This window comes from Galleria mellonella, unplaced genomic scaffold (genome assembly GCF_026898425.1).
Source record: "Galleria mellonella isolate WM207_F2 unplaced genomic scaffold, CSIRO_AGI_GalMel_v1 utg146, whole genome shotgun sequence".
Taxonomy (NCBI): domain Eukaryota; kingdom Metazoa; phylum Arthropoda; class Insecta; order Lepidoptera; family Pyralidae; genus Galleria; species Galleria mellonella.
In genome coordinates this window covers 2,310,314-2,337,754 of record NW_026441999.1, presented here as the reverse complement: position 1 = coordinate 2,337,754, position 27,441 = coordinate 2,310,314, and the positions used below count along the sequence as shown (strand labels likewise).

The 27,441-nt window shown below is 35.2% G+C and overlaps 1 protein-coding gene across 1 annotated transcript; it reads right to left on the bottom strand.

The window, feature by feature from the left end:
• Nucleotides 1–5,657: 5,657 nt before the first annotated feature.
• LOC113514759 (lysophosphatidylserine lipase ABHD12) lies at nucleotides 5,658–27,007 on the bottom strand. Its single transcript, XM_052891875.1, has 10 exons — nucleotides 26,646–27,007; nucleotides 24,971–25,089; nucleotides 23,754–23,867; nucleotides 21,053–21,193; nucleotides 16,568–16,660; nucleotides 14,176–14,313; nucleotides 11,948–12,102; nucleotides 10,715–10,882; nucleotides 8,997–9,124; nucleotides 5,658–7,989 (listed from the first exon to the last, which is right to left on the bottom strand). Exons 1-10 carry the CDS (start codon nucleotides 26,693–26,695, stop codon nucleotides 7,965–7,967), a joined length of 1,131 nt encoding a protein of 376 aa, XP_052747835.1. The 5' UTR covers nucleotides 26,696–27,007; the 3' UTR covers nucleotides 5,658–7,964.
• Nucleotides 27,008–27,441: the final 434 nt, after the last annotated feature.

The following is a 27,441-nucleotide window of genomic DNA, read 5'->3' as shown; positions in this document are numbered from 1 at the left end:
AAATAAATAAATCTATTATTATTTCATCTTTTAGGTCTGTATATTATGCCAGTTTTTTAGCTAAATACATTGTGTGTGTTTGGGATTACACTGTTAAAGCTTTGAGATTGATTTTATCTAAAAGGCTCTATTGTAATGTGTAGTTTTATCTGTCAAAACAGCACGGTCGTCGTACAATTTGTGTGCATTGTTTTCAACTATTATATCGGGGGTATATTTATAGTAGGGTGTGTATGTTTCTGGCATGAGTTTGTACCTGTAGAGTTAATTTTTGATGTAAGATATTGGATACCTGGTTATATTTGTATTCGGTCTGGACTTTGGATTTACAAGCTGCTGAAATATGTTGTATGGTCTCCGAATAACTGTTGCATTGTCTGCATCGAGTTGTCTCTAAATTTTTTTGTATAATGGAATTTAGGTAATTTCGGGTTTCAATCACTTGGTCTTCTATGACAACCGTAAATGCCTTCATTTCTTGGAAGAGAGCTCCAACCATTAAGGCATTCGTTCGACGTTATTTTATCGACATAAAGTCGCCATAAATAGCTGTAATGTCTCCTATGAAAAAATTATGACACTATTCTTCTATTTCTATTTGCCTTTCTTATTTGCTTTTCATTATTTTGAATGCATACAAATACAAAGACACACAGCGAGAGACACGCATGCACCTACAGACACACGTATACATACACGCACACATAGTCGCACACACACACAAGCGCGCGCGCACACACCCACGCACACACACACACACACAACTTCCAGATTAAATTATAATTATTTATCTCTTCCTATAAATTATATTTATTACATTGAATTCACTTATTATATTACAAGTGCTTAGTAAGTAACCCTGCGGAGTGAGACCCTGGTGACCTGTAATACAGGTATTCTTATACCTATCTCAGGCACCAGTCTCTCACAATTATATTTATAATTTGATTAATATAAGCATTGTATTTCACTGTAATGAATTGTGAAGAGAAATAAACCTGTTTATTATTATTATTATTATTTTGTGTTGTGTGATCTTGCAAATTTAATGGTGTGATATGGTAAAAAGAAAACACGAATCTACAGATTCGTATTTATCGGTGAAGTGAACCGAAATAGTCGTCAGTTATCGGTGTTGCAGAAACTGCTTAATATTGTTTCTGTATTTTTTTTTATACAACTTAAAATGGCGAACAAGCTGACGGCCCACCTGATGGAAAGTGGTAACCGTCGCCTATAGACATGAGCAGTACCATGGACATAACAGAGTATACTGTTTCGCCCGTGATATCTAGGAGATACTTTCTATAATTATATCTAAAGGAACAAAAGTAGACAGTTTTTAAAAGGTGAAGGGTATATTCTTTCAGCACTTCGTAGCAGTAACAAAAACTGCCATGAAATGCTGCTGTACGATGTCTCGGGTAAGCCAGATAAGGTACAAGTCTGACTTTACATTGGGAAAATGATAATTTACCAAATAAATATGTTGGTAATTGTATACGTATAATGCCGAATAATTAACAATTATAATAGAGTCTACGCCTGGAAACCATGTTCATAAAATTTCTCTTATTAGGAAATGACATTACATGAGCCCTAAGAACTGCGATGGACAGGGATACAAAATCGAACACAAGCATTTTGTACTCGTTGTTGTTTCTTGGAATGTCCAAAAAGACCTATAACTCTATCTAATTTTGACAGTATCAGGGTTCCAAAATTTTACTCTAAGATTCACGTTCAGGTAGTTTTGAACGAAAAAGCTGATATGATGATGAATCCCTTATCTCCATTTCTGCGGGGTAATGTCAGTCTTTGAACACATGATCGCAGATGGGGTTTTTTATGTCTCGTCATTGATGTACTAATATTGCGTTGAAGGGATTTAAGAACTGTTTTTGCCCAATGTATATTCTATTTTATCCTATTTAAGAGCTACACTCTTGTCGGTGGAGCTCTTGCCACTCACTAAGATTTTCAGCGAGTCTCTTCACCTCTTGATACGACACGACACCAACTCCTTCCTTGATCTGCCTGATGTAACTATGTCTCGGTCTCCCTCTCCCCCTTCTTCCTTCTATCTTACCTTCTATTATAATGTTCATAAGTTCGTCGTGTCGTATCAAGTGTCCTAACATTTTTCCCCTTCTTTCCTCAATAGTTCTAATAATTTGTCTTTTTTTGTCCAATGTATAATACCAAATAAATAAGTTACAATAGAAATTGCATAGGAATTTATACATTTCATTGTTTTACGTGAATGTAATTGTATTTTAATGTTTAACTTGTTCGGAGTCAGCAACGCGCGCGTAATACCTCTAGTATTGCAGGCGTTCATAGGCTACGGTAACCGCTTCTCATCAGGTGGGCCGTATACTTGTTTGACACTTTAGTGGTATAAAAAAACCTGAGTTTGAATATAATAAAGAACGATTTTTTTGTTTTTGTCTGATGTATATGTTTAGATCGATTACTAACTTTTAGCCTCAGATCTTCCATTTTATCTTCTTTTTTGCCATTGCAGATTTGATGAATTTTGTTTTGTTCGTAACCCACCTGACGGCGGATTTCTTAATTTGGTACCATTTATTTTTGCTGCTTTTTTTTAGCCATGTGGTCCCGGCATGGAATAGGCCATCCCTTCATTTCCCGTGGGTGTCGTAAGAGGCGACTAAAGAGAACGAGAGATGGGCAGCAGCATTCCTCTTAAAACATCTCTAAAATTCTAACTGCGGTTGCCAATCCGTCTGTAAAGCGTGACAACTACTGGCAAAACCCTCCAAAGGGGAGACTTATGTCCAGCAGTGGACAGTTAAAGGCTGATATGATGATGATGCCGTCCTTGCTGAACAGTAGATTATTCCGTGTAGTTTATCAAAATTAGTACCAATATTTATGAATTTTGTTATTCTTCTGTTGCTTTTGTTTTTTTTTTTACTGGATGATAATGGAATGGTGATCCCGTCTGCGCTAACGGTATACGCTGGCGGGGCACCAGTGAGGGGTGATAGGTGAGAATGAAAAGGCAGGTCAGTTAGCCCATCATGATGAATATGCTTGGAATTCAGCACGGTGGTTTCCAGGGGGACCACGGGGTCGACCTGGTTGGGTATAACAATCTATAATCAGAGCTAGCAATGGGGCCCTTAGTCTTCATTACTAACAATCCCTTCCCCTTAAGTTGTTTAAGTTGCTTTTTGTTTAGGTATGTAAGGTTTGTTAGTGGGTTAAAGGTTAACAAAATATTCTAGTGTCATTTGGAATGTATCATCAGTTTCAGAGTTTATTTGTACTGCATTAGATTGTAGTTCAATGTTTGGTGAATTTACTTAAAAATATAAATTAAAATAGATAATAAAAAAAAAAAATTGTGTTTGTGTATTATTATTAAATATATTGTGTAAATAATTGTCTGTTAAAATTTATTTATTTATTAGGGTTTTTTTGTATGAAAACTTGAAAGTAATTTTGACTGCCTTTTTTTTCAAAACTGGGTACTGTTACCGTGAAGTCTATTCAAACCGAACAAATGAAGGAAACAATGTGTGTGACAATGCTAGTGTAAAGCACTTAGGTATATATTGTTTTTTTTATACAACTTAGAATGGCAAACAAGCTGACGGTACACCTGATGTAAAGTGGTAACCGTCGCCTATAGACATGAGCAGTACCATGGACATAACAGAGTATACTGTTTCGCCCATGATACCCCCCATGCGTTGCTATTCCTGAGGACTCAGGTGTTATTCCTCTGTACCCAGTAATTTCACGCCATATCCCACCCTTCAAACTGAAACACAGCCATGCAAACACAGTTGCTTCACGGTAGAAACACGAATGAACAGGCGGGGTACCAGTGAAGGGTGACACGTGAGGATGAAGGCAGGTCAAGTGGCCCATAGTGACTAATTGAACAAGAATTAACCACTATGTTTGGCAACATAACTTATGTATGTTTGGAGAACTGCGCGGAGGTCGACCTGATAGAGTGTATTGCTAGTAATGGGGCTGTTAAATCTCATTACTAACAATCCCCCCCCCCCCCCCCCCCCGGTATATATTATTATAAAAATTGAAATCTTAATATAAATTAACATTAACATTAAATTTTAAGTTAATAGAAATCGATGTTACCTAAGTCGTACAGATTATATGTACATAAAAATAAAAAAAAAATTGATTTGTTTTCAGCAAATTGTATAGAGATACTCCATCTATATGTATATGATCTATGTAGTCTCCCCGCAAGGCGTCAGGTGTAAAATTAGATTAAGGGATGCAATAATTGCTTCTTACCTAATCACCATATTCGATGGGAGTTAATCTAGATATATTTTGTTTAACAAGGCTCTTTATTCGATTCAGAAGTTTTCATTTATTTAAATTTTTTTTTAATTTTATGTGTTTCATATATATATATATATATATATATATTTAATAAAATTATCACATAATTAAATTGTTTTTATTTTACTGAGGTTTTGTCAGTTTAACATAGATATTACGACTATAAATTAGGGATAATATCTTAGAACAAGGAACCAAGTCGAAACTTTTTAACTTAATAAGAGTAGGTACGGGAGGGGGGAGCGAGGGATTGTTAGTAATGCAGACTACCGGTCTCATTGCAGGCAATATACCCTGTCAGGCCGACCTCCACGTGGTCTACCCTGGAAACCATTGTGCTGAATCCCATGTGTATTCATCACGATGGGCTTAACTGCCCTGCCTTTTCATTCTCACCTATCATACCTCACTAGTGACCCGACAGCGTATACTATATAGCCGTGAATATATTTATCAATCTTATTTATAGTCTCTCTTATATCATCATGATCTCAGCCATTACCTGTCCACTGCTGAACATACGCTTCCCCAATAGACTGCCATAAGGAACGGTCCTGAGCCACCTGCACCCACTGACTCCTTGCCTTAGATTTTAAAGTAATATGTTATAGTAAGTTTATGTTCCATGTTGTGAAACCACTTTATAATTCGTTATTTTATTTTTCTGTCAATTACAAATAATTCGAATATTTCTTTAATGTTCTTTCATAAGGAATTCTATTGTCGTATTAAAAAAAAATCTGAACTCAAAATCTAGGTATTATTTTTCTTCATCCGCTGCCTTTGAAACCTAATTTTATATTATTTATATTAATCGAATTACTCACATTTCCTGCAATGCATTTGAGGTCGTCACGCCATCTAGTGGCGGGTTGTCCTACACTCTCTTATATGATCATCATTTCTGCCATTACCCGTCCATTGCTGGACCTAGGCCTCCCCCATAGTTGGGGGTTTTGTCAGTAGTTGCCACGCTTGGCAGGCGGGTTGGAAATCATTGGCCCTTGGTGTTGTTTTAAAATAGACTCTGATGCGCATTCCCGGACCATAAATTTCCTTAGTCACCTCTTACAACACTCACGGGAAAGGAAGGGGTGGCCCATTCTACGCCGGGATCTAAACGGCCAAATCCCTTATATATTTGTCTAAAATTCAACATTTGTAGCGACTCGCCTCCGATTTTAGTCAGTTTTTTATACAACTTACAATGACAAACAAGCTGACGACCCATTTGAGTATGAACAAAAAAATCATTGATGTATAATTTTTATTTTTGTATCAACACGTAGACTATTAATAAAACAACATTTATATAATATAAAATATTTATTAACTACATTTTAAAAAATAAAATAAATAAAAAATATAAAAAGCAACATATATTATCACAATACGCTAGGGGTCCCTCGAAAATCACAGTTGTGCAGTTTTAAAGTTTACACATGTACTTGTCACTTGTCTTGCATATAAAATGGCCACCATTAAGGCATCTCGATTCTGTTAAATAAGGCTTAATTTTATAACCGGTTGTTTATTATGTCAAATGGATCTTAACATTGTCACTTAACAAAATCAAGAACCGGTTAGTTTTAATTTTATTAACTGAGTCTTAATTATAATTAACTGGGACTTACTTTTGTTAGCTGAGCCATTATTAAGAGTATATTAACTGAATCTTAATTTTGTTAACTGGTACTTAAATTTGTTAACTAGGACTTAATTTTGTTAACTGAGACTTAATTTTGTTAACTGGGACTTAATTTTGTTAACTGAGTCTTAATTAAGAGTATATTAACTGGATCTCAATTTTGTTAACTGGTACTTAAATTTATAAACTGGGACTTAAATTTTTAAACAAGGACTTAAATTTTTTAACTGAGTTTTAATTAAGAATATATTATCTGGATCTTAATTTAATAACTGGGACTTAAATTTTTAAACAAGGACTTAAATTTGTTAACTGAGTTTTAATGAAGAGTATGTTAACTGAATCTTAATTTTGTTTAACTGGGACTTAACTTTGTTAACTGCCTTTTGATTCTGTTGATGAGGTTTGACTCTGTAAACTGTGACTTAATTTTTTCAACTGGGACTTTAAGACCCAGTTAAGGAACACTTAAGTGGATATTAATTCTGATATTGCTTAATTATACACGATTAAAATATAGATACCATTTCATGGTATCAGTCTTATAATCTAAATAAATGTTTTAAATTGTAACAATAAATAAATAAAAAAAAAAAGATTTGTGACTTCAAATATACATAATTATATGTATTTACCCCCTTATAATAATCATGCTTGTGATTGCGATATCACCAACTATGACATCATATAAAAAATGTCATAGAAATACATAATAAATAAATAAATTAAATTCTAAATTTACTAGCCATCAAATAAAATAACGGTTGTAATAAAAAAAAGTGTTCATAACACATACACACACAGAGACATTTGCAAGTACCTACATACTGTTACGTCTAAACATTTTTCCTCTTCTTATAACTTATTGAATAATTATCTGGATTTCAATGTGAATTTAGCTCTGATTTACGTATTTGCAATAACGTCTACGTTCAGTGTTGCCAACTTAGCTCTTTTTAAATACAATTTAGCCCGATTCGACATTGAGTTGGCAACATTGTTTAAAACTTGTGTAAGTTTCTGACACGATCCGCTAGGGGAGCGGTTGAGTTTTCAATACGATTTCAATGTCAATTTTAAAGTTAATAAAATTAAATAAATACATGTAAATATTAAACTCATGTACAAGATGTAACCTTTCTACTAGGCATGGGTAATATCGGTATCGTTTGATATATATTATTATTTGATATATATATATATATATATATATATATATATATATATATATATATATATATATATATATATATATATATATATATATATATATATATATATATATATATTTCATGTGTATATTTCATTTTTTTTCAAGTGTATATTCAAGTGTATATTTTTATTCAAGTGTATATTTCATTTTGTATTTATGTTACTGTATTTCACTTGAATTATTCACTTGTCATTGTATATTTTTATTTATGGTGCAATAAAGAGTTAAATAAATAAATAAATAAATAAAAATAAAAAAGACATCAACGTCCAGCGTCCTGTCCTTTTGTTACTTCAGTAAATGCTCAAGATTCTACACAAATGGCAAATTATCAATAGACACATCATCGCTACAATGTGCTTGTGATGAAAATAGAAATCAACGTCCAGCGTTCTGTTTTTACTCGTGAGTGCACTAGCGAAAATGTATCTATCGTATTTTCACTTGTTAAGGAATCACATTTTTGAAACGCTTCCAGTTGAGTGCGATATTAAACTTTTTAAGTACATAATGTACAAATAATAAAATCTATTACCATATTTTATTGATCTTTATATCAATTAATCTAAAATGTAAAGCAGTGTGAGCGACCCCTTAGCTTGCCAAGTAGCTCAACGTCTCATGGACCATAATTCTACTAATTTACAAACAAATACATAATTTTAATGCAATAACTAGCGAACGTACACGTCACAGTCTCTCATGACTAAGGGTCACGAATTGCTTCCGAAACTGCGTTGTTTCCCAACTGATTCATCGATGACCGTCAACGAATTCCCTGAAACAAATTGTTTTTATTATAACACAGGGGGGCAAACGAACATGCGGCTCACCTGATGGTAAGTGACTACCGCCACCCATGGTCACCCACAACACCAACGGCATTGCAGGTGTGCTGCCGGCCTTTAAAAAAGGAATATGCTCTTTTCTTGAAGGTTATGTTGTCGTATCGGTTCGGAAATACTGCTGCTGGAAGTTGATTCCAAAGAGTGGTTGTGCGTGGAAGATATTGCTTTAAAAGATGCATATTTTTATACATCGATGGAACTGAGACTGGACTGTTCGTAATGGTATATTTTTTTAATGGTAACCCCACCCGTGCTCGGTATACACCGGCGAGGCACCAGTGAAGGATGATAGGTGAGGATGAAGCAGGTCAGTTAGTCCATCGTGACGAATTCAACAAGAATTGTTCACGATGGTTTCCAGGGGAACCACGTGAAGGTCAACCTAATAGGGCATATTGCTGGCAATGGGACTGTCAAAGTCCATTGCTAACAATCCCCCCCACCCCGTAATGGGGTATAGTAGCATACTCTATCAGGTCGAGATTCATGTGGACCTGGAAATCTGAAAACTGTGGACAATTCTTGAATCCGATCCAATGGACCAAGTAATCAGACTTTATCCTCATCACATATCATGCACTGGTGTTACACCAATCACATACCAACAAGCGAAGTGACCAATCTATTTTCTACATACAGGAACACGGACGTCACAGAATACACTGTGACAACCACGATACTCGGGGGGAAAGAGATTGATAGTATTGGGGTTTAACAGTTCCATTACTAGCAATATACCCTATCAGGTCAACCTCCAAGTGGAAACTATAGTTACTAATTCTTGAAGTCATCGCGATGGGCTAACTGACCTGCTTTCATCCTCACCTACCATCCCTCACTGGTCCTGCGCCAGCGCATACCGATAGCGCAGGCGGAGTTGCCATACCATTTTCTTCTATTAAAAAAAAAAACTCAAATTTAAAGTAATGATACTCACCCTACCACTTCTGATAGATCATCAGCATGACATATCCATATATGGCCAAGGTTTTCCTTTTTATCGTACTCATGCAATTTCACGGTCGCCCCGCCCTCAGAGCGAGATGCCAGTATAGATTTGTATAGCTGAGAAAAAGAGACGACATTACAATTAGTTCTTACAATGCATTTTGATAATTAACTGAATCGTATTTAGTAGAACTTTTTACCGCGACTTTGTCCGCGTGAATTAATTATATGATGTGTTCTATGTTAAGATATTATAATCTATCCGTGTATTGAATTGCATTCAAATTCATCCAGCTGCTGTGTCAAACATACAAACATCTATACAAGCTTAGATTTATAATATACGTAGAATTGACAAAAAACTGAATTTTGCAGTGTGATTAATAATAAAAGTGTCCATGATGTCAACAAACAGAACTGTTCATCAATTTCCATTAATGTCGTGTTGAGCAACAGAACTGTTAATCAATTTCCATTAATGTCGTGTTGAGCAACAGAACTGTTCATCAATTTCCATTAATGTCGTGTTGAGCAACAGAACTGTTCATCAATTTCCATTATTGTCGTGTTGAGCAACAGAACTGTACATCAATTTCCATTATTGTCGTGTTGAGCAACAGAACTGTACATCAATTTCCATTATTGTCGTGTTGAGCAACAGAACTGTACATCAATTTCCATTATTGTCGTGTTGAGCAACAGAACTGTACATCAATTTCCATTATTGTCGTGTTGAGCAACAGAACTGTTCATCAATTTCCATTATTGTCGTGTTGAGCAACAGAACTGTTCATCAATTTCCATTATTGTCGTGTTGAGCAACAGAACTGTTCATCAATTTCCATTATTGTTGTGTTGAGCAACAGAACTGTACATCAATTTCCATTATTGTCGTGTTGAGCAACAGAACTGTACATCAATTTCCATTATTGTCGTGTTGAGCAACAGAACTGTACATCAATTTCCATTATTGTCGTGTTGAGCAACAGAACTGTTCATCAATTTCCATTATTGTCGTGTTGAGCAACAGAACTGTACATCAATTTCCATTATTGTCGTGTTGAGCAACAGAACTGTTCATCAATTTCCATTATTGTCGTGTTGAGCAACAGAACTGTTCATCAATTTCCATTATTGTCGCGTTGAGCAACAGAACTGTTCATCAATTTCCATTATTGTCGCGTTGAGCAACAGAACTGTTCATCAATTTCCATTATTGTCGCGTTGAGCAACAGAACTGTTCATCAATTTCCATTATTGTCGCGTTGAGCAACAGAACTGTACATCAATTTCCATTATTATCGTGGTGAGCAACAGAACTGTTTATCAATATCCATTATTGTCGTGTTGAGCAACAGAACTGTTTATCAATTTCCATTATTGTCGTGGTGAGCAACAGAACTGTTTATCAATATCCATTATTGTCGTATCGATCAACAAAATTGTTCATCTATTTCCATTTATGTTGTGTTCAGCAACAGAACTGTTCATCAATTATCATTATTGTCGCGTTTGTTGTATGCGTTTAATTCCTGTTTACTATAATAAATTAATATAAGGGTTTATAAATCTAATGAAAGGAAATATAACGTAAATTTCCTATATTGTTGCAAATTCTAGCAAATTACAATAGATTAATTTAATTACACAGTAAGAGCTCGAACAGGGTGGCAACTGTATGTTTATGTATGTGCATGGATTGCATACCTTCCAGCCGACGACGAAGGGCACGACGCGGTCGTCGCGCGCGTGCAGGATGAGCACGGGCAGCGCGCGCGCGCGGCGCAGGTGCTCGTCCGAGCGGAACGTGGGCTCGGCCGCCGAGCGGAACGGCGCCAGGAACGTGGCCTCGTGGTACGGCAGCCAGCGCACCAGCTGCCGAACCCAACAACTTGGGTATCAATCAATCATCGACCAATCGCACTTACTGAGCGGAAATGGATTGTTATTATTATTGTATATTCTTTATAGTACACAAAAAATATATTTTTTCTCAAACATGCTTGGAAATGTGTGCATTATTTTGACAATCTTCTTCGAGATAAATCAAAATTGCCGTACTGGCTATTTACATGCGGGCAGCGGCCGGCAAAAGTTGTATGAAAATCCATATCTGTGTAATTTAAAAATGGAATGACTTTTTACTTCAAAACATGGCTACCAAGGAGGTAACTAATAAAAGGTTTTATTTAAATTTCCAACTGGCTTGCAAGTAGAAAGCTGTTTATTGAAAAAAAAAAAACAAAGGAACATTATGGCCCGTGAAAAATTATTATTGTACTTTATTCGTCATTGAACTTAAAAAGTAAAAATGTGTTTTTGATTTCCGCGCATTGTTTGAGAAAAGTACTATACAAGCCTTGGCCACAACTAGGCATTGATGGACTCACGTATGTGTGCCTTGGCTACGCCTCGGCCTACATTTGCACGTTCGTCCATCAATGCCTCAGTTGCTGGCCACTGCAGTAATGTACTATAAATAAAGGTGTACAACAGGCGAGCTTAACTCTGTAAGAGTTCTCTTTTAGCGAGCCCTGAGTGGAAAGCAGCATTAATTACCAGCGGGCAGTGTGCGTACAATAATAAGTGGAAACAGTATGGTTGTTTTTATAAGGAATTGTTAGTAATAGAGTTTAAAAGCTCCGCTGCTAGTAATGGCGTGTGGTCCCAGCATAGAATGGACCACCCCTTTCTTTCCCGTGGATGTTGTAAAGCGATTAAGGGAATTTAATGGTCGAGTGATGGGTAGCTCACCAAAGTTTAATTACGGTTGTCAATCCGTTTGCCAAGCATGACACTACTGGTAAATCCCCTTTTTGACAGGGGGGGGGGGTACTGTTATGTATAATGCATGTAGCAGGCCTTATATATATATATACACATATACATAATATTTTCACACTAAGATTGTTTTTACAGGTTTTGACAATTTCTCAATACCTTTCCAAGCGGGTGATATTTGACTTCGTCAGCCAGGTTGTTGAAGGGTGCTTCGAGTATTAGACCTTTGGGCAGAGGCAGCGAGGTATGCCGCTCCAGTAGAGTGCTTGATAGCCGCTCCAGTGCGCCCAGCATGTGTGAAGATATACCGGTACCTAAAAACAAATTATTAGAGATGAAAATGGAATGGCAACCCCATTAGCGCAGGGGGAAAGGGATTGTTAGTAATGGAGACTGAGAATCCTATTGCTAGCAATATACCCAACCAGGTTGACCTTCTCTATCATGGTTAATTCCTGATGAATTCATCATGATGGGCTAACTGGCCTGTTTTCATTCTCATTTATCACCCTTCGCTGGTGTTCCGCCAGCGTATCCCGTTAGCGCAGGCGGGGTTACCATACCATTTTCACCCATAAAAAAAACCCATTAGCGCTATTGGTATATGCATTTTGTATAATTGTTAGTTAGTGTACATTGACGCTTATCTGTGAGAGCTGTATACACCTTTAATTGATATGTTCATATAGCCTTAAGCTTGGTAGTGAGGAGTAAGAATTTTTTTGTTCTAACTTAGATTTAAGCATTTTGTAATAGTAGTTTTTCTCTTTTATTTACTAATAACATTGTATATTGTCTACTTAATTATTGTGAGTATATTGTTGGTGTGTCTTTTATAAATAAATAAATAAATAAATATGCTGTAGGATACCAGTGAGTGATGATAGGTGATGATGAAGTTAGGTCAGTTGACCAATACTGGTGAATTCACCAGGAATTAACTACGATAGTTCCCAGGGGGGACCGCGTGGATATTGATCTGACAGGTCGTTAGCAAAGTTTAAAAACATTTTTAAATATAAACCTTTACAATGTAATTTGCCATTTTGTGGATGCGACCATTTTAAAATAATATCATTTATCGTCATCTACTCTTCAAGATCTTTTATTTGATTGGTAGTTATATTAACAGGATTGGCAATTTTTGGCGGATGATGTATATTTATATACCATCCGCCATCTTGTGGCGGCGGCCATTTTGAATATTGTGTATTGCATATTGTATTATCATCAGTACTAAAGGTTTATGCAAAATTTGTAGTCAATCGAATGTCCAGAAGTTGTTCTAATTTAACTTGTAAGATTTGACATAAACAAACAAACAACTATACATTGCAAATTAAACAGAAATAAAGAAATAAAATAGATCAAGTTCTTCATTTCGACAAAATATTGGATACGAGTAACAGACATTTAAGATATTCGTTGTTGGACCAGTATATTGATGTTGTAACTACAATATATAGATATTGTATCTACCATATATACATACTGAATCTACAAAATATATATATTGCAACTACAATATATAGCTATAGCGACTGCAATGTATGTATATTGCAACTACAATATATAGATATTGCATTTACAGTATATAGATATTGCATCATATTTGGTGGTTTGTATTCACACAATTAAACTTAAAAATGTAAAGTAATAATAAAATTATTTAAAAGAGCATCACGCAAGTTTCTTGCTCGTTCTTCTTGTGATGAGACAGCTTTCCGAACGAGCGGTAAATTAAAAAAAATGTAATGACTTTTCAAAAGTGCTTCAATGTAAGTTTATTTGAATAAATGATTTCTATTCTATTCTATTCTTCAGTATATAGATATTGCAACAAAAATATATAGATATTGCATTTACAATTAATAGATATAGCAACTATAACATACAGATATTGCATTTACAATATATAGATATAGCAACTATAACAGGCAGATATTGCATTTACAATATATAGATATAGCAACTATAACATACAGATATTGCATTTACAATATATAGATATAGCAACTACCATATATAGATATAGCAACTATAACATACAGATATTGCATTTACAATATATAGATATAGCAACTACAATATATAGATATAGCAACTATAACATACAGATATTGCATTTACAATATATAGATATAGCAACTACAATATATAGATATAGCAACTACAATATATAGATACAGCAACTACAATATATAGATATAGCAACTATAACATACAGATATTGCATTTACAATATATAGATATAGCAACTATAACATACAGATATTGCATTTACAATATATAGATATAGCAACTACAATATATAGATATTGCATCTACAATATATAGATAATGCTATATATTACCCACATCTAATTGATGGTATTTGAAATAGTTACCTAAAGAGTGTCCCCATACAAATATATCAGGTTTGGTGCTTCCCTTATCCACCGTTGAGTTCAACCACTCGTAGACAACAAGTGCATCCTCCACCACTCCGTTCTCTGAAGGTTTCACTTTTGTCGAGTCGCCGTAACCTTAAATCAAGTAAAATTTATTAATGAACTAGTTTTCACCAGCGACATCGTCTGCGTAACTGTTTTTTCTTAAATGAGTGATAACGGTGTGGTAAGCCCGTTTGCGCTATCGATATACAATGGCGGGACACCAGTGATAGATTACTGATGAGGATGAAAGCAGGTCAGTTAGCCCATCCTGACGAACTCAACTAAAATTAGCCACGATGGTTTCCAGGGGAACTACGTGAAGGTCTACCTGGTATATTGCTAGTAATGGGGCTATTTGACCATATTACTAACAATCAAAACTAGCAGACAATTATATAAAATAATGTAATATTTAGAAATCTCTTAAATAATTTTGTTTTGGTTTTTTATTTAACTTTCTTTATGTTTATGTTTATTTTTATGTTTAAATTTTTCACTAATAGTTGCAACCTAATAGCTTTGTTGCAGTCGCATTTATTATTGGATCATGCTGTGTGCACATGTTGTGGCAAGTTTACCTGATACCCGTTATGTACTTGCATATTATAATTTAAATTTTATTTGTAAACTTCTGTTATGTGCGCCTAATAAATAAAATAAAAATAAAATAAAATCCCTTTACCCCCAACGCGTAACTGGGGTTACTTCACTGATCGAAACAAAACGTAAACTATACCTTTCTCTATCTCATACAGTACGTGTATAACAAATTATATAGTGATTGGTTAACTCGGTAACCTGTTAACCCTTAAAAGCCTGATTTATTAAATCAAATTAAAAAATAAACAAGTGTACCCTTTACTGTGTTTACTAATGGGGGAAAATAGTAAAAAAAATCAAAACGATATTTTTGTATATTTATTTTGAAAAAACATTTGGTAACATGTAAACAGCCAAATATTAAAATAAAATCGATTGTAGACGCCCAATGCGATTTATAACCCCGGTATCAAATTTGAAACTTCAGGTATTTAAGGGTTAAGGATACCAGAACGAGAAGTATAGAAGTCTACCCAATAGCTCTGATCCATTCGTCTCTACTGTGAAGCAGCTGCATGGTCTTGTTTCGGTTTGAAGGATGGGATATTATGAAAATTCATCATTACCATTATCAACAACATAGCAGGGGGGGGGAAGGGACCGTTAGTAATGGAGACTTGGAATCCCATTGCTAGCAATATACCCAACCAGGTCGACCTCCTCGCGGTTCCCCCTGGAAACTATCATGGTTAATTCCTGATGAATTCATCATGATGGACTAACTGGCCTGTTTTCATTCTCATCTATCATCCTTCACTGGTGCTCCGCCAGCGTATCCCGTTAGCGCAGGCGGGGTTACCATACCATTTTCATCCATCAAAAAAAAAAAAACAACATAGCAGACGTTGACTGTCCATTGCTGATCATAGGTTCCTTCCTTAGGGGCTTTTGGTATTAGTGTCATACTTGGCAAGCGAGTTGGCAGCCGCAGGTAGGCTTTGGTGTGGTTTAAGAGGGACTGTCGCCCATCCCTCGACCTTTAGGTTATGAAATTACAAGCTTAATATTGCCTATAGTAGGTCCTTAGGAATACACATAATGTTAACAGAAATTTAGAAAGAGTAACTAATGAGTTTCTTGCGAGTTCTTCTCACCAGATAACAACTTTCCGAACCCGCAATATACCATATCAGATCGACCTCCGCATGGTTTCCTCAGGAAATTATCATGGTTAGTTCCTGTCGAATTTGTTATAATGGGCCTACAGAGATGCTTTCATCTTCAGCTACCATCCATCACTGGTGCCCCGCCAGCGTATACCGAAACCTCAGGCGCGGTTACCATTCCCTTTTCATCCATTAATAAAAAGCCGGTCAAGTGCGAGTCGGACTCGTGCGACAAGGGTTCTGTACAAAATTATCAAGTTTAATTTTTTTTGTGAAATAACTACAAATTTACGGTTTTCGGATTTTTTCCTTTACTTGTGCTACATGATATTGTTTCTTGACAAATTTTATGATTCTAGGTCAACGGGAAGTGCCCTATAGGTTTTGATTCCCTTTGCGAATGTCAAAATATGCGACACAAATGGAACATAAACGGCCGTATCTTTTGATTGCGTCGATTTAGAAGCTTGATTTTTTCACTGCTTCAAGAGATTGCAGACCTGAGTATATGATTTTAATTTCAACTTGATACCTCCACGCGTTTCTGAGAAAAAAGTTCATGACGGACGGACGACAAAGTGATCCTATAAGGGTCCTATTTTTTCCTTTGGGGGTACGGAACCCTAAAATAAACTCACCTCTATAGTCAAATGCAATAGTGTGATACTCCATTCTCTGGAAGAACTTGTACAGCTCAAGTCTGTGTGTCGTGGCGCGTGAATTTGAGTTACCTGGAATTCACAACAAAGAACCTATTAATCTATATATTATACGTGAAGCAAAAACTTTATACCTCTTTTTACGAAAATTGCCCGAAGGAGTATGAAATTTCGCACACTTATAGCTTCTTAACAGGCCTATTGCCTGTATATAACAAGCAATAGGCAATAGTGTGGCATAATACGACCACTTTTTTTTATCTTAATTTTAATATTTTTTTAAGAAACAGATCTTAGGTATATATTGTACAGGTAAAAATTAAGAACACACCATATTTAAAAATATGTTTTAATGTCAGTGCACATGGGGCCTGATTAAGGGTTAAAAAGTTTCTATGTTAAATTACGTATTATTTAAGATAATTTTGTTTGTCACTTCTATTTTTAAATGGCCAATTTCGATAAAAGAGTGCGCCTTTTAAGTATGTATAATGAGAAATCAAATGAGGTCATTTAAACACTTATCATGTTGCTATTAAATTTTTATTTGATAATTTAAGTACAATTAATGTCAAGAACACAAGAACTGTCAAGAACATACTTACAATTAAAAAAAAAAGAACAAAGCGCGCCATTTTTCAGTGTTGCAAGTAATCACAGAAAATGTTCTCAGTCAAAAACATTATTAAATGCTGAGGAAAGTATTGCGTGCCGTTTTATTCCGTTTAATTGAAAAAAAAAATGTTTAATTTCACCGAATGTGGTATATGAGAATCTTTCTAAATACTGTTTTTTTTTTTGGTTCTGTTTATCCTAGAGGAGAAGGCAAAGGGCCCATACAGCTTATGTCTATCTTATTTTCTATTATTGACTTATATCGTAACACTAGCCGTTTCCCGCGGCGTTCTCCGTTCCCGTTTATCATTCCCATTGGAACTCTTCATGAATCTGGCCTTATATTGTATTATATACTTAAACGATAATTACGTACCTAATACCTTCATAAAGTTTCAGCCAATTCAACTGATCGGTTATTTTATAGCATTTTATATGTGATTCTTTAGATTGATATAACTTTTTTATTTATGAACCGATTGACTTAAAACAAACACTAAATATTAAGTGAAGTAAACTGCAACGCACTAGTAAAAACCGCGTTCAAATCGGTTAAGCTATTTTTGAGATTAGCGTGAACAAATGTACAGACAAACAGACATTTAGGCAAAAATTCTAATAATCATTGTTTTCAATAATAGTTTTTTGTTTGTGTGTTTGTGTGTGTTTTAATTGTGTTCAATAATAGTTTTTCTTATACATATATCTTCTATGTACAGACAGCGACTACTTACGATTTTATTATATGTATTGATTAATGATCTTTTTAACTTCTATCTGCATGTGTTTGCATGGCTGTGTTTCGGTTTGAAGGGTGGGATATGACGTGAATTTACAGGGTACAGAGGAATAACACCTGAGTCCTCAGGAATGGCAACGCACGGGCGGTATCATGGGCGAAACAGTATACTCTGTTATGTCCATGGTACCGTTCATGTCTATAGGCGACGGTTACCACTTTCCATCAGATGGGCCGTCAGCTTGTTCGCCATTCTAAGTTGTACGAAAAAAAAAACCTTCATACAAAAACTACAGAATGGATTAAACGTAGTTGTGTACACGAGTAGGTTATATCATTATGTATTAATTCACGAGGGCGAAGCCGCGGGGAAATATTAGTGAAGATAGTGTTGCCCTATTAAGAAATAGTGCATTGTTCAGAATGTCCGGGCATTATCAATATGTCTCATATATATCACTTCGACTAAAATAATAATAAACAAAACAAGGCAGGGGTTAGCACAATAGATAACGTCGCCTTGAGTCACAACTGTAAATATCATTGTCACAATGCGAAATAACACGATAAGATATTAATTTTATATAATAAATAAATATATATATATATGTACTAGTATATATACATTTGTATTGTTATCTAGACATAATAATAAGTTGATACGGTCACGTGCAATGATTACAAACAGTGCCCTTTGTGACACAGTGACATTTGTGCTTATCAATAATAAAATTGTTTTTGCATGTGTGAGATTTCTTCGTTTGACATTTGCAACACTACACTGTGTTGCAAATGTTAAACAAAGAGTGAGAAAGAGAGAGAGAGAGATAAAGAGTGAGAAAGAGAGGAAGAGAAAGAGAGAGAGAGGAAGAGAAAGAGAGAAAAGAGAGGAAGAGAAAGAGAGAGAGAAAGAGAAGAAGTGAGAGAGAGAGAGAGAGAGAGAAAGAGAGAGAGAGAAAGAGAGAGAGAAAGAGAGGGAGAGAGAGAGAGAGACGAGGACGGATGTGTGACTAATGTATGTTGTAACCAGTACTTGTGGCAACTACTGGTAAAACCCTGCTTTGCGGGGTGACCAATGCTAAGTAGTGGACAGTTATCCGGTTTATATTAAATCAACTCTTTATTGTCAACCCTTTTGTTAAATTCCTAGTGAATTCATTTTACAATAGACACATCTTTTTTTTTTATTTTTTAATGGGTGATAATGTAATGGTAAACACCACCCGCGCTATCGGTATACACCGGCGGGGCACCAGTGAAGGATGATAGGTGAGGATGAAGCAGGCCAGTTAGCCCATCGTGACGAATTCAACAAAAATTGTTCACGATGGTTTCACATGGAACCACGTGAAGGTCGACCTGACAGGATACAGTGCTAATAATGGGGCTATTTGACCCCATTACTAACAATTCCTTTCCCCCCATAGACACATCATTGTAGACTATTAGCATAGGTGGACGGTATCATTAGAGTATTTTACCAAAGGGAGACTTTGTACAAAAGTCGTTTGCTTGGGCACCTCTGTCCCATTCGTGTTTCAACCGTGAAGCAGTTGTGTTTGCATGGCTGTGTTTCGGTTTGAAGGGTGGGATATGGCGTGAATTTACTGGGTACAGAGGAATAACATCCGAGTCCTTAGGAATGGCAACGCATGGGGAATATCATGGGCGAAACAGTATACTCTGTTATGTCCATGGCACTGCTCATGTCTATAGGCGACGGTTACCACTTTCCATCAGGTGGGCCGTCAGCTTGTTTGCCATTCTAAGTTGTATAAGAAAAAAAAGATAACAAATTTTCGAACCTATTCATTCATAAAAAAGTATTTAAAAATGCTTGTACAAAAGTGCATTTGATTAAAGATAATTTGAAATCGAAATTTGAATGGAAGGAACACGTGTGAGACATAGTTTTGTGTATATAGTTAGGGTTATCAACTAACGTCCTCACATATAAATACGATAAAATAAAAGTGCCCGACTATTATGAAGTTAATTAAATGTACGTACCTGGTTAGCTTTCGGTCGCGAGGGCTATCTCGAGTCGATAGCCCGGGCTATCGTAATTAAAAGCTATCGTGTTGGTCATAGTACATTTTTTTTTTTTGTAAACAATTCGTTGGAAACGTGATCACGCACGATCTCTGAAAGGTCTAGAAGTAACGTGACCGCCCATGTGAGTGATTCGAAACGTCTAGAATTATTTGTATTATAAAATGTTACAATATCATTCCAGTCGTTAAGTGTCCACAGCTGAACATAAGCTTTCCCCATGAGGGGAGTTTTGCTAGTAGTTGCCACGCTTGGTAGGCGGGTTGGCAACCGCAGTTTGGCTTTTGGTGGTTTTAAAAGGGACGCTGAAGGGGTTCATAAATAAAAAAGTTGGGGGGAGGGGGATTGTTAGTGATGCGAATTGCTATTCTTATTGCTAACAGGTCGACCTCCCCGTGGTTCCCCATGAAAATCATTATGCTGAATTCCAAGTGTATTCGTCACAATTGACTTACTGACCTGTCTTTTAATTCTCACGTGTCCTCACTGGTGCCCCGCCAGCTTATACCAATAGCGCAGGCGGGATTACCATTCCATTATCATCCAATAAAAAAAAAGTTATATCAATCTAAAGGATCACATATAAAATGCTATATTTTTTTTTATACGACTTAGAATGGCAAACAAGCTGACGGCCCACCTGATGGAAAGTGGTAACTGTCGCCTATAGAGATGAGCAGTACCATGGACATAACAGTATACACACATACTGTTTAGCCCATGATACCCTCCATACGTTGCCATTCCTGAAGACTCAGGTGTTATTCCTCTGTACCCTGTAAATTCACCGATTAGTTGAATTGGCTGAAACTTTATGAAGGTGTTAGGTACGTAATTATCGTTTAAGTATATAGTACAATATAAGACAGGATTCATAAAAGGTTCCAATGGGAATGATATACGGGAACTACATAATTCGAAGCGGGCAACGCCGCGGGTAAAGGTTAGTTAACAAATAAAATTAAAATTAACAATCTTAATTATTGATTAATGTTTTTTTTTTGGATTTTTTTTTTTTATTATTTTGAACGACTCTGTGTAGTAAAAGGGTACATTACCATGACAGTACAGCATGATTGGTGTCTTGGAATTGACCAGCTCTTCATCCATCAGTTTGTTCAATTGTTCTTTGTCTGTATTTGCTTCAAACTTATTCCTATGTCTCTCGTACACTGATTTTGGTAAGATGTGCCATATTCCTGTAAGCATAAAGTTGATATTCCGTTACAATGCAAAAATGCAAAGTATCCATTTTATATGAATTGTTCAAAATGATGTCCACGGCCACCTTCTACCATTGTACGGCTCGCCATCGACAGGGAGTTCACCCTCATACCCTACAGCCTAAATGGTCGCGTACAGCGCGGTTTTAGAGATGTTTTCTCCAACGAACACTCAGGTTATGGAATGAGCTCCCTGCCGAGGTTTTCCCAAGAGACTACAGCATGGGGTTCCTAAAAAGGGGCGTAAAGGTTGCTTCAGGGTCGGCATCGCGTAATACCCCTGGTATTGCAGGCGTTCATAGGCTACGGTAACCACTTACCTTCAGGTGGGCCGTATGCTTGTTTACCACCTCAATGGTATAAAAAAAATATGCTTTGGCTATTAAAACGCAAATATTTCTTTTCAATGATTGCCTTAAAACAGCCTTTCCCAAAGTGGGCGATAACGCTCCCTTGTGGGCGCTGCAGGCCTAAAGGTGGGCGGTAAGAGACCCAGAAAAAAAATGGGGGCGTTGTGTAGAGGCTTGGGGGGTGATTTGTTAATCTTGAAGTAATTGTGGTTTTTGAGTAGGTGAAAAAATGGGGGCGCTAAAAAATAATTTATTCTCAAAGTGGGCAGTAGACAAAATAAGTTTGGGAACCCCTGCCTTAAGAGGTGGGTCAATAGTATCTCCGGGTCACTGGGTTTTAAGCCGACATACACAAGTGTTATGTGTATGTGTCATGGCGTCTTGGTACATTAATTTTAAGAGATGTAAGAGATTGCCCTAGCGATAAGACCGCCTTTTGTACCTTTATGTGTATATTTCAATCTGTATTTATGTTACTGTATTTCACTTGAATTATTCAATTGTCATTGTATATTTTTATTTATGGTGCAATAAAGAGTTAAATAAATAATTAATTACAATTTAAGGTGATCGTTCACTAAACTAAACAAAATTAGACAAGGAATGACTAGATGGCGCTGGAATCAAACACTTGTGGTTTTTCTTGATTATTATATAATTAAAGATAATGTAAAATTTCCAGATTGGCGAGTGATTTTTATTATTACGTATAAATGTGAAGTGACAGATAATACGCGATCTTTTATTGAATGAATTATAACCCACACAATCGTAATGTTTCTTGCTAGTGTGTGTGTGTGTGTGTTTTTTTTTTACAAAGTTGTACAATACAAGAGAAAAAAATATGATAAGCGTATGAACATTTACTAATTATGTAATTACTCTTCTCCATCCAAAGGTTGCCTGGAAGAGATCGCTTTTAGTGCTAAGGCCGCCCATTGTTTTCTCAGTGTAATATTTTCTTGTAATTGTTTGTATTAGAAACTATCTTTCTACCCTCTACTTCGTTAGCGTAGATTTTAGAAATAGGAAGGCCAATGAAATACACCACTTGAAATGACTTTTCCAAGTTAGACCTTCAGGAACACAACGATGAAAACCGTATCCAATTAGGTGCAGCAGTTTTTGCGTGGTGATGGAACAAACATATAGACAGACACAAAATTTCTAAAAATTATTACTTTGGCATCTAATGATCTTATTAAGACCCCTGTATTTATTTTAGTTATTTATTTAACTCTTAATTGAACCAAAAACATAAAAATATACAATGGCAATTAGAAAATTCAAGTGAAAATATTAGCATAAAATACATCTTACTAAGATTCAATATCAATCCAATTTATAGCCAATGGCAATTTTATACTGCACTCTTAAAACAACAGTTAGGAATTAGGTTCTGATTGGGATCAGTTTACAATAGTTTTTTTTTTTTTTTTATGGGTGAAAATGGTATGGTAACCCCGCCTGCGCTAACGGGATACGCTGGCGGAGCACCAGTGAAGGGTGATAGATGAGAATGAAAACAGGCCATTTAGCCCATCATGATGAATTCATCAGGAATTAACCATGATAGTTTCCAGGGAGAACCGCGAGGAGGTCGACCTGGCTGGGTATATTGTTAGCAATGGGATTCTCAGTCTCTATTACTAACAATCCCTTTCCCCCCGGTTTACAATAGTTTGCATTGATAAGTTACACTAATATACATCTATCAGAACAATATGGAGCCATTATGTCGCTAGTGTCGCAATTCGAGAGCGCGAAACGTCTCTATTCCAATATCGATTTATTGGCATTTATTTGAAGAGTAACACTATAGATTATATATATATATATATATATATATATATATATATATTAATAAGTTTTTTTTATACAACTTAGCCCATGATATTCCCCATGCGTTGCCATTCCTGAGAACTCAGGTGTTATTCCTCTGTACCCAATAAATTCACGCCATATCACATCTTTCAATCCGAAACACAGCCATGCAAACAACTGCTTCACGGTTGAAATACGAATAGGACAGAGATAAATCAAACCAAGCAATCGACTTTTGTACAAAGTCTCCCTCTAGTAAAGTAAGTTCCATGTATTAAAAAGTTTGTTATATTTGTAAAAACAAGAAGAGTAAGAAGAAGAAGAATAAAAATAAGAAGAGAAGTATAGATAAATATACACACCAATTCTAATAGGACAATTATCCACTTTCGAATGGTATTCGATAGTGAAATTTCGACCACCATCGATCCCACTGGACGAAGGCTCTTCGAAGTCTGTGTGTAAAGGCCATTGTACTGAAAAAAAAAACAACTATTATGAGTCATCATCATCAGCTTCATCATCATCATCTTCCTACCCTTATCCCAATTATTATTTGGAGTCGGCGTTATATGGTTTTATCTATATTACTATAGGATTTATAGTTTTACGACCGGCCGCCTGCCTGACGTCAACCCTCTTTGGGAATGCATTTGTTAGTGGTTTCCGCCACCTACGGTTTGGAGGAAAGGATTGAGGAAAAAAGGAAGGCAACGTTGGAGATGCGTGAAGGAAATTAGTAAATGAGAGGGTTAAAGGACTTATGTGTGAAAGGAAAGGGGGGGGGGAGCACAGCAGCGGAAGAACACCCCTTACGCATGACGTGAATCATTATCATCATAATTTCAGGTGTTGACTGTCCACTGCTCAATTTAAGTTTTCTCCATAAGGAAAGTTTTGCTAGTAGTTGCCACGTTTGACAGGCGGGTTGGCAACCGCAGTTAGGTTTTTACAGATGCTTTAAGAGGGACGCTGCTGCCCTTCTCTCGACCAGTTAGTTTCCTTAGTCGCCTCTTACGACACCCATGGGAAAAGAAGGGGTGGCCGTTCTATGCCGGGAGCACAGGGCCATCGTTAGTCATACTCTATTGTAATTATTTATGTCGATTATTATATATTTTTTTATGCAACTTAGAATGGCAAACAAGCTGACGGTCCACCTGATGGAAAGTGGTAACCGTCGCCTATAGATATGAGCAGTACCATGGACATAACATAGTATACTGTTTCGCCCATGACATCCCATGCTGATATCAGAGAAACGCTGGATCAAGTGTGTTGAAGTCAAGGGAGATTATGTAGAAAAATAAAAATATTGTTTTTACTGAAAATCACAATCTTTCATTGTTAGGCTGAGAACTTTTTACCTCACCCACGTATGGTATATTTATATAGACTTTATGTTGTCTTCTAATATTTATAAAAAGTTTAGTAATCCACACAGGCTTCTACGAAGTGTAGAGGAGGAGGTTTCAAACAAGTGTGGGGGAGGTTTTATGGTAGGAAGATGTAATAGTGGACCAGGTGTGGAACTTGTAATGTTTCAGTTTCCAATAAATGGCAATCCAGAAACTCTTACCAAAGTTTAAAAATACCAGGTTACGTCTAAATGTCTTTGAATATCTAAACAGCATAGGCACCATAACAATATGGAACACTAATATTGCCACCGATATTGTAGTACCAAGTATGAGTGTCCTGGAACAATAAATCAATGTATTAATCAATCAATCCATTGAATAACCAATCAATCTATCAATCAACTGAGCAATTAAGTTATTTGATTTTTATTATGGTACAAAAAGTACTCATAACCGGAGAGCGTGTATGAAAAGAATGATGAATGTGGAAGAAGCGAAAGAGGTTTGTTTGAATCAAAGTATTTGGTGTTCCATTGTTTCTGCCTACCCTGATGGGAGGCAGGTGTAACAGATATGTATGTATGTATAATAATTCTAAAGATAGGTACAACTACACAACAATAATACAACAAAAACCCACTATGATATGCAATTTTATATTTATTTATTCTTTTATTTGATGAAATGGTCATTACTGATTTGGTGTTGATATACCAGTAAGGATAGAGTCGGGTCACTGGTTAATTAATTAAAATTATTTTGTTTAATTCCTCTAACATTTCTCAGCATGTAATTTTCAATATTTGAGGGTTGGCTACTTTAACAGAAGTTACATGACCTTCCCCATAAGTTATCAAACTCTGACCATTATTCAGTCTACATATACATAAATTGCAATTGCAACTCAAATATGTGCAGTTGGAGAAAATGGTTGGTAAAAATGGTAGTGAAATTAAACAAAATAATACTAATCAACTAACTAGTCAAATGAACTTCCTCAATTATTAATGGGGGAGTAGGGATTGTAAAAAAAGGAACTAGCAATGTAGTTATGCTAGCAATAAGGTAATAGGTCTTGGTTTGGTTACCTCTATTTGGTTACCACTACAATCATTAAGGTTAAATTTTTTAAGAAAAAAAAAAAAACCATAATTTTGGAAGTACAGGCAAGGTTAACAATCCATTATCAACTTAAAAAAAAAAAAAACCTATTACTTTAGATTGTTCAAAGGTGATTTGGAAATGCTAAATTTAAACAATGCCTAACAAAAAATTAAACATGCATTAAATTTGTATAAAGCCTATCTACAGGCAGTTATATTTAGTTACTAAAGATTTGTAAAATAACAAATCAATTAATAAAAAACATAAACATTAAAAGAAATATTAAAATTGCTTTAACAATTTTTTTAAAGGATGAAAATATTGACCAATTTCTGCTCTCTATCAGTATAACCTGACAGGGCAACTCAAAATCATAATTAATTCAACAATATTTAATCATGACAATTTTTAAGGTAGTAAGTAGTCAACTTTTGTATAAAGTCTTCCTTTCTTATTGTACATTTTACTACCTTATAATATTTATAAATTCTGTAGGTTTACAAAAATTAAAAAAATATCAGTCAAAATATTAAAGAAAAAAAGCATTCATGATAGAAATCATGCAGTATAAATAGACTCAATTTTAGAGTAATATTAGTTAATTAATAAAAAAAAAAATGATTATGCATGACAAACTTTTATTAAAAAAAAATTCTTTTGTCATTAATTACTGTTTTTGTAGAATTATATAATAAAGTAAAAGTGTTAGTACATACCTTTAGAAGCATCATTATTAATTTTTAAAATTATAATAATTAGAAAATAATACAAAATAAAAACAAAACTTACCCAGCAATATACAAAGGCACACAGATCATTAATCCCTTATAGTAAAACATTTTTTTTTTACTGGATGCACACAAAAGTATTTCACATAGAGATTCAAATTTTATTAAAAATAAAACTGGACAAGGTTTAGTATGTGGACACTGGTTAGATTACATAAATAAAAAGTGAAACTACTTGGCCAAAACTGGATTCATAAATTATTTCAAATGTACAATTAGAAAATAAACTTAAGGCAAACACAAACTAACATCCTTACGCTCGTAAATACTCGTAATGCGTTTTATTATTAATCGATGAAGACTTTTAAACTATAGTATAAAGTTAAAGACAATAATCATGATGATAGGGAAATGAAATTAAATCTTTGAACTTTTGACGTAAAGAGATAGGTGCCCAATAGTGATGTCTAATAATAAACATTGTGAATCGATTATTAATCGACTATTCGATTGAAGAAGTATCATTATTGTGTCTAATGTTTAAAATAATTAATTATAATTCATTAAAATACTTAACACTAATAGTTTGCGCATGTAATCAATAGCATCATAGCAAGTACCGTAAAATTGTAAAATATTTTTTTTATATTGACATTGAGAAACATTATTAAATAGCCAAGGACGCAGTAAAACTAAAACCAGCATTGGAAAATAATAATATAAATAACACTGACACTTATATACTCTTTCTATTTGACACGTAGCTTTAACTGTTGTTGATTATACAAACAGGATAGAATTTTCATTGTAACACATAAATTATAATGATTAAACAGATACATCATAGCACACTTTTA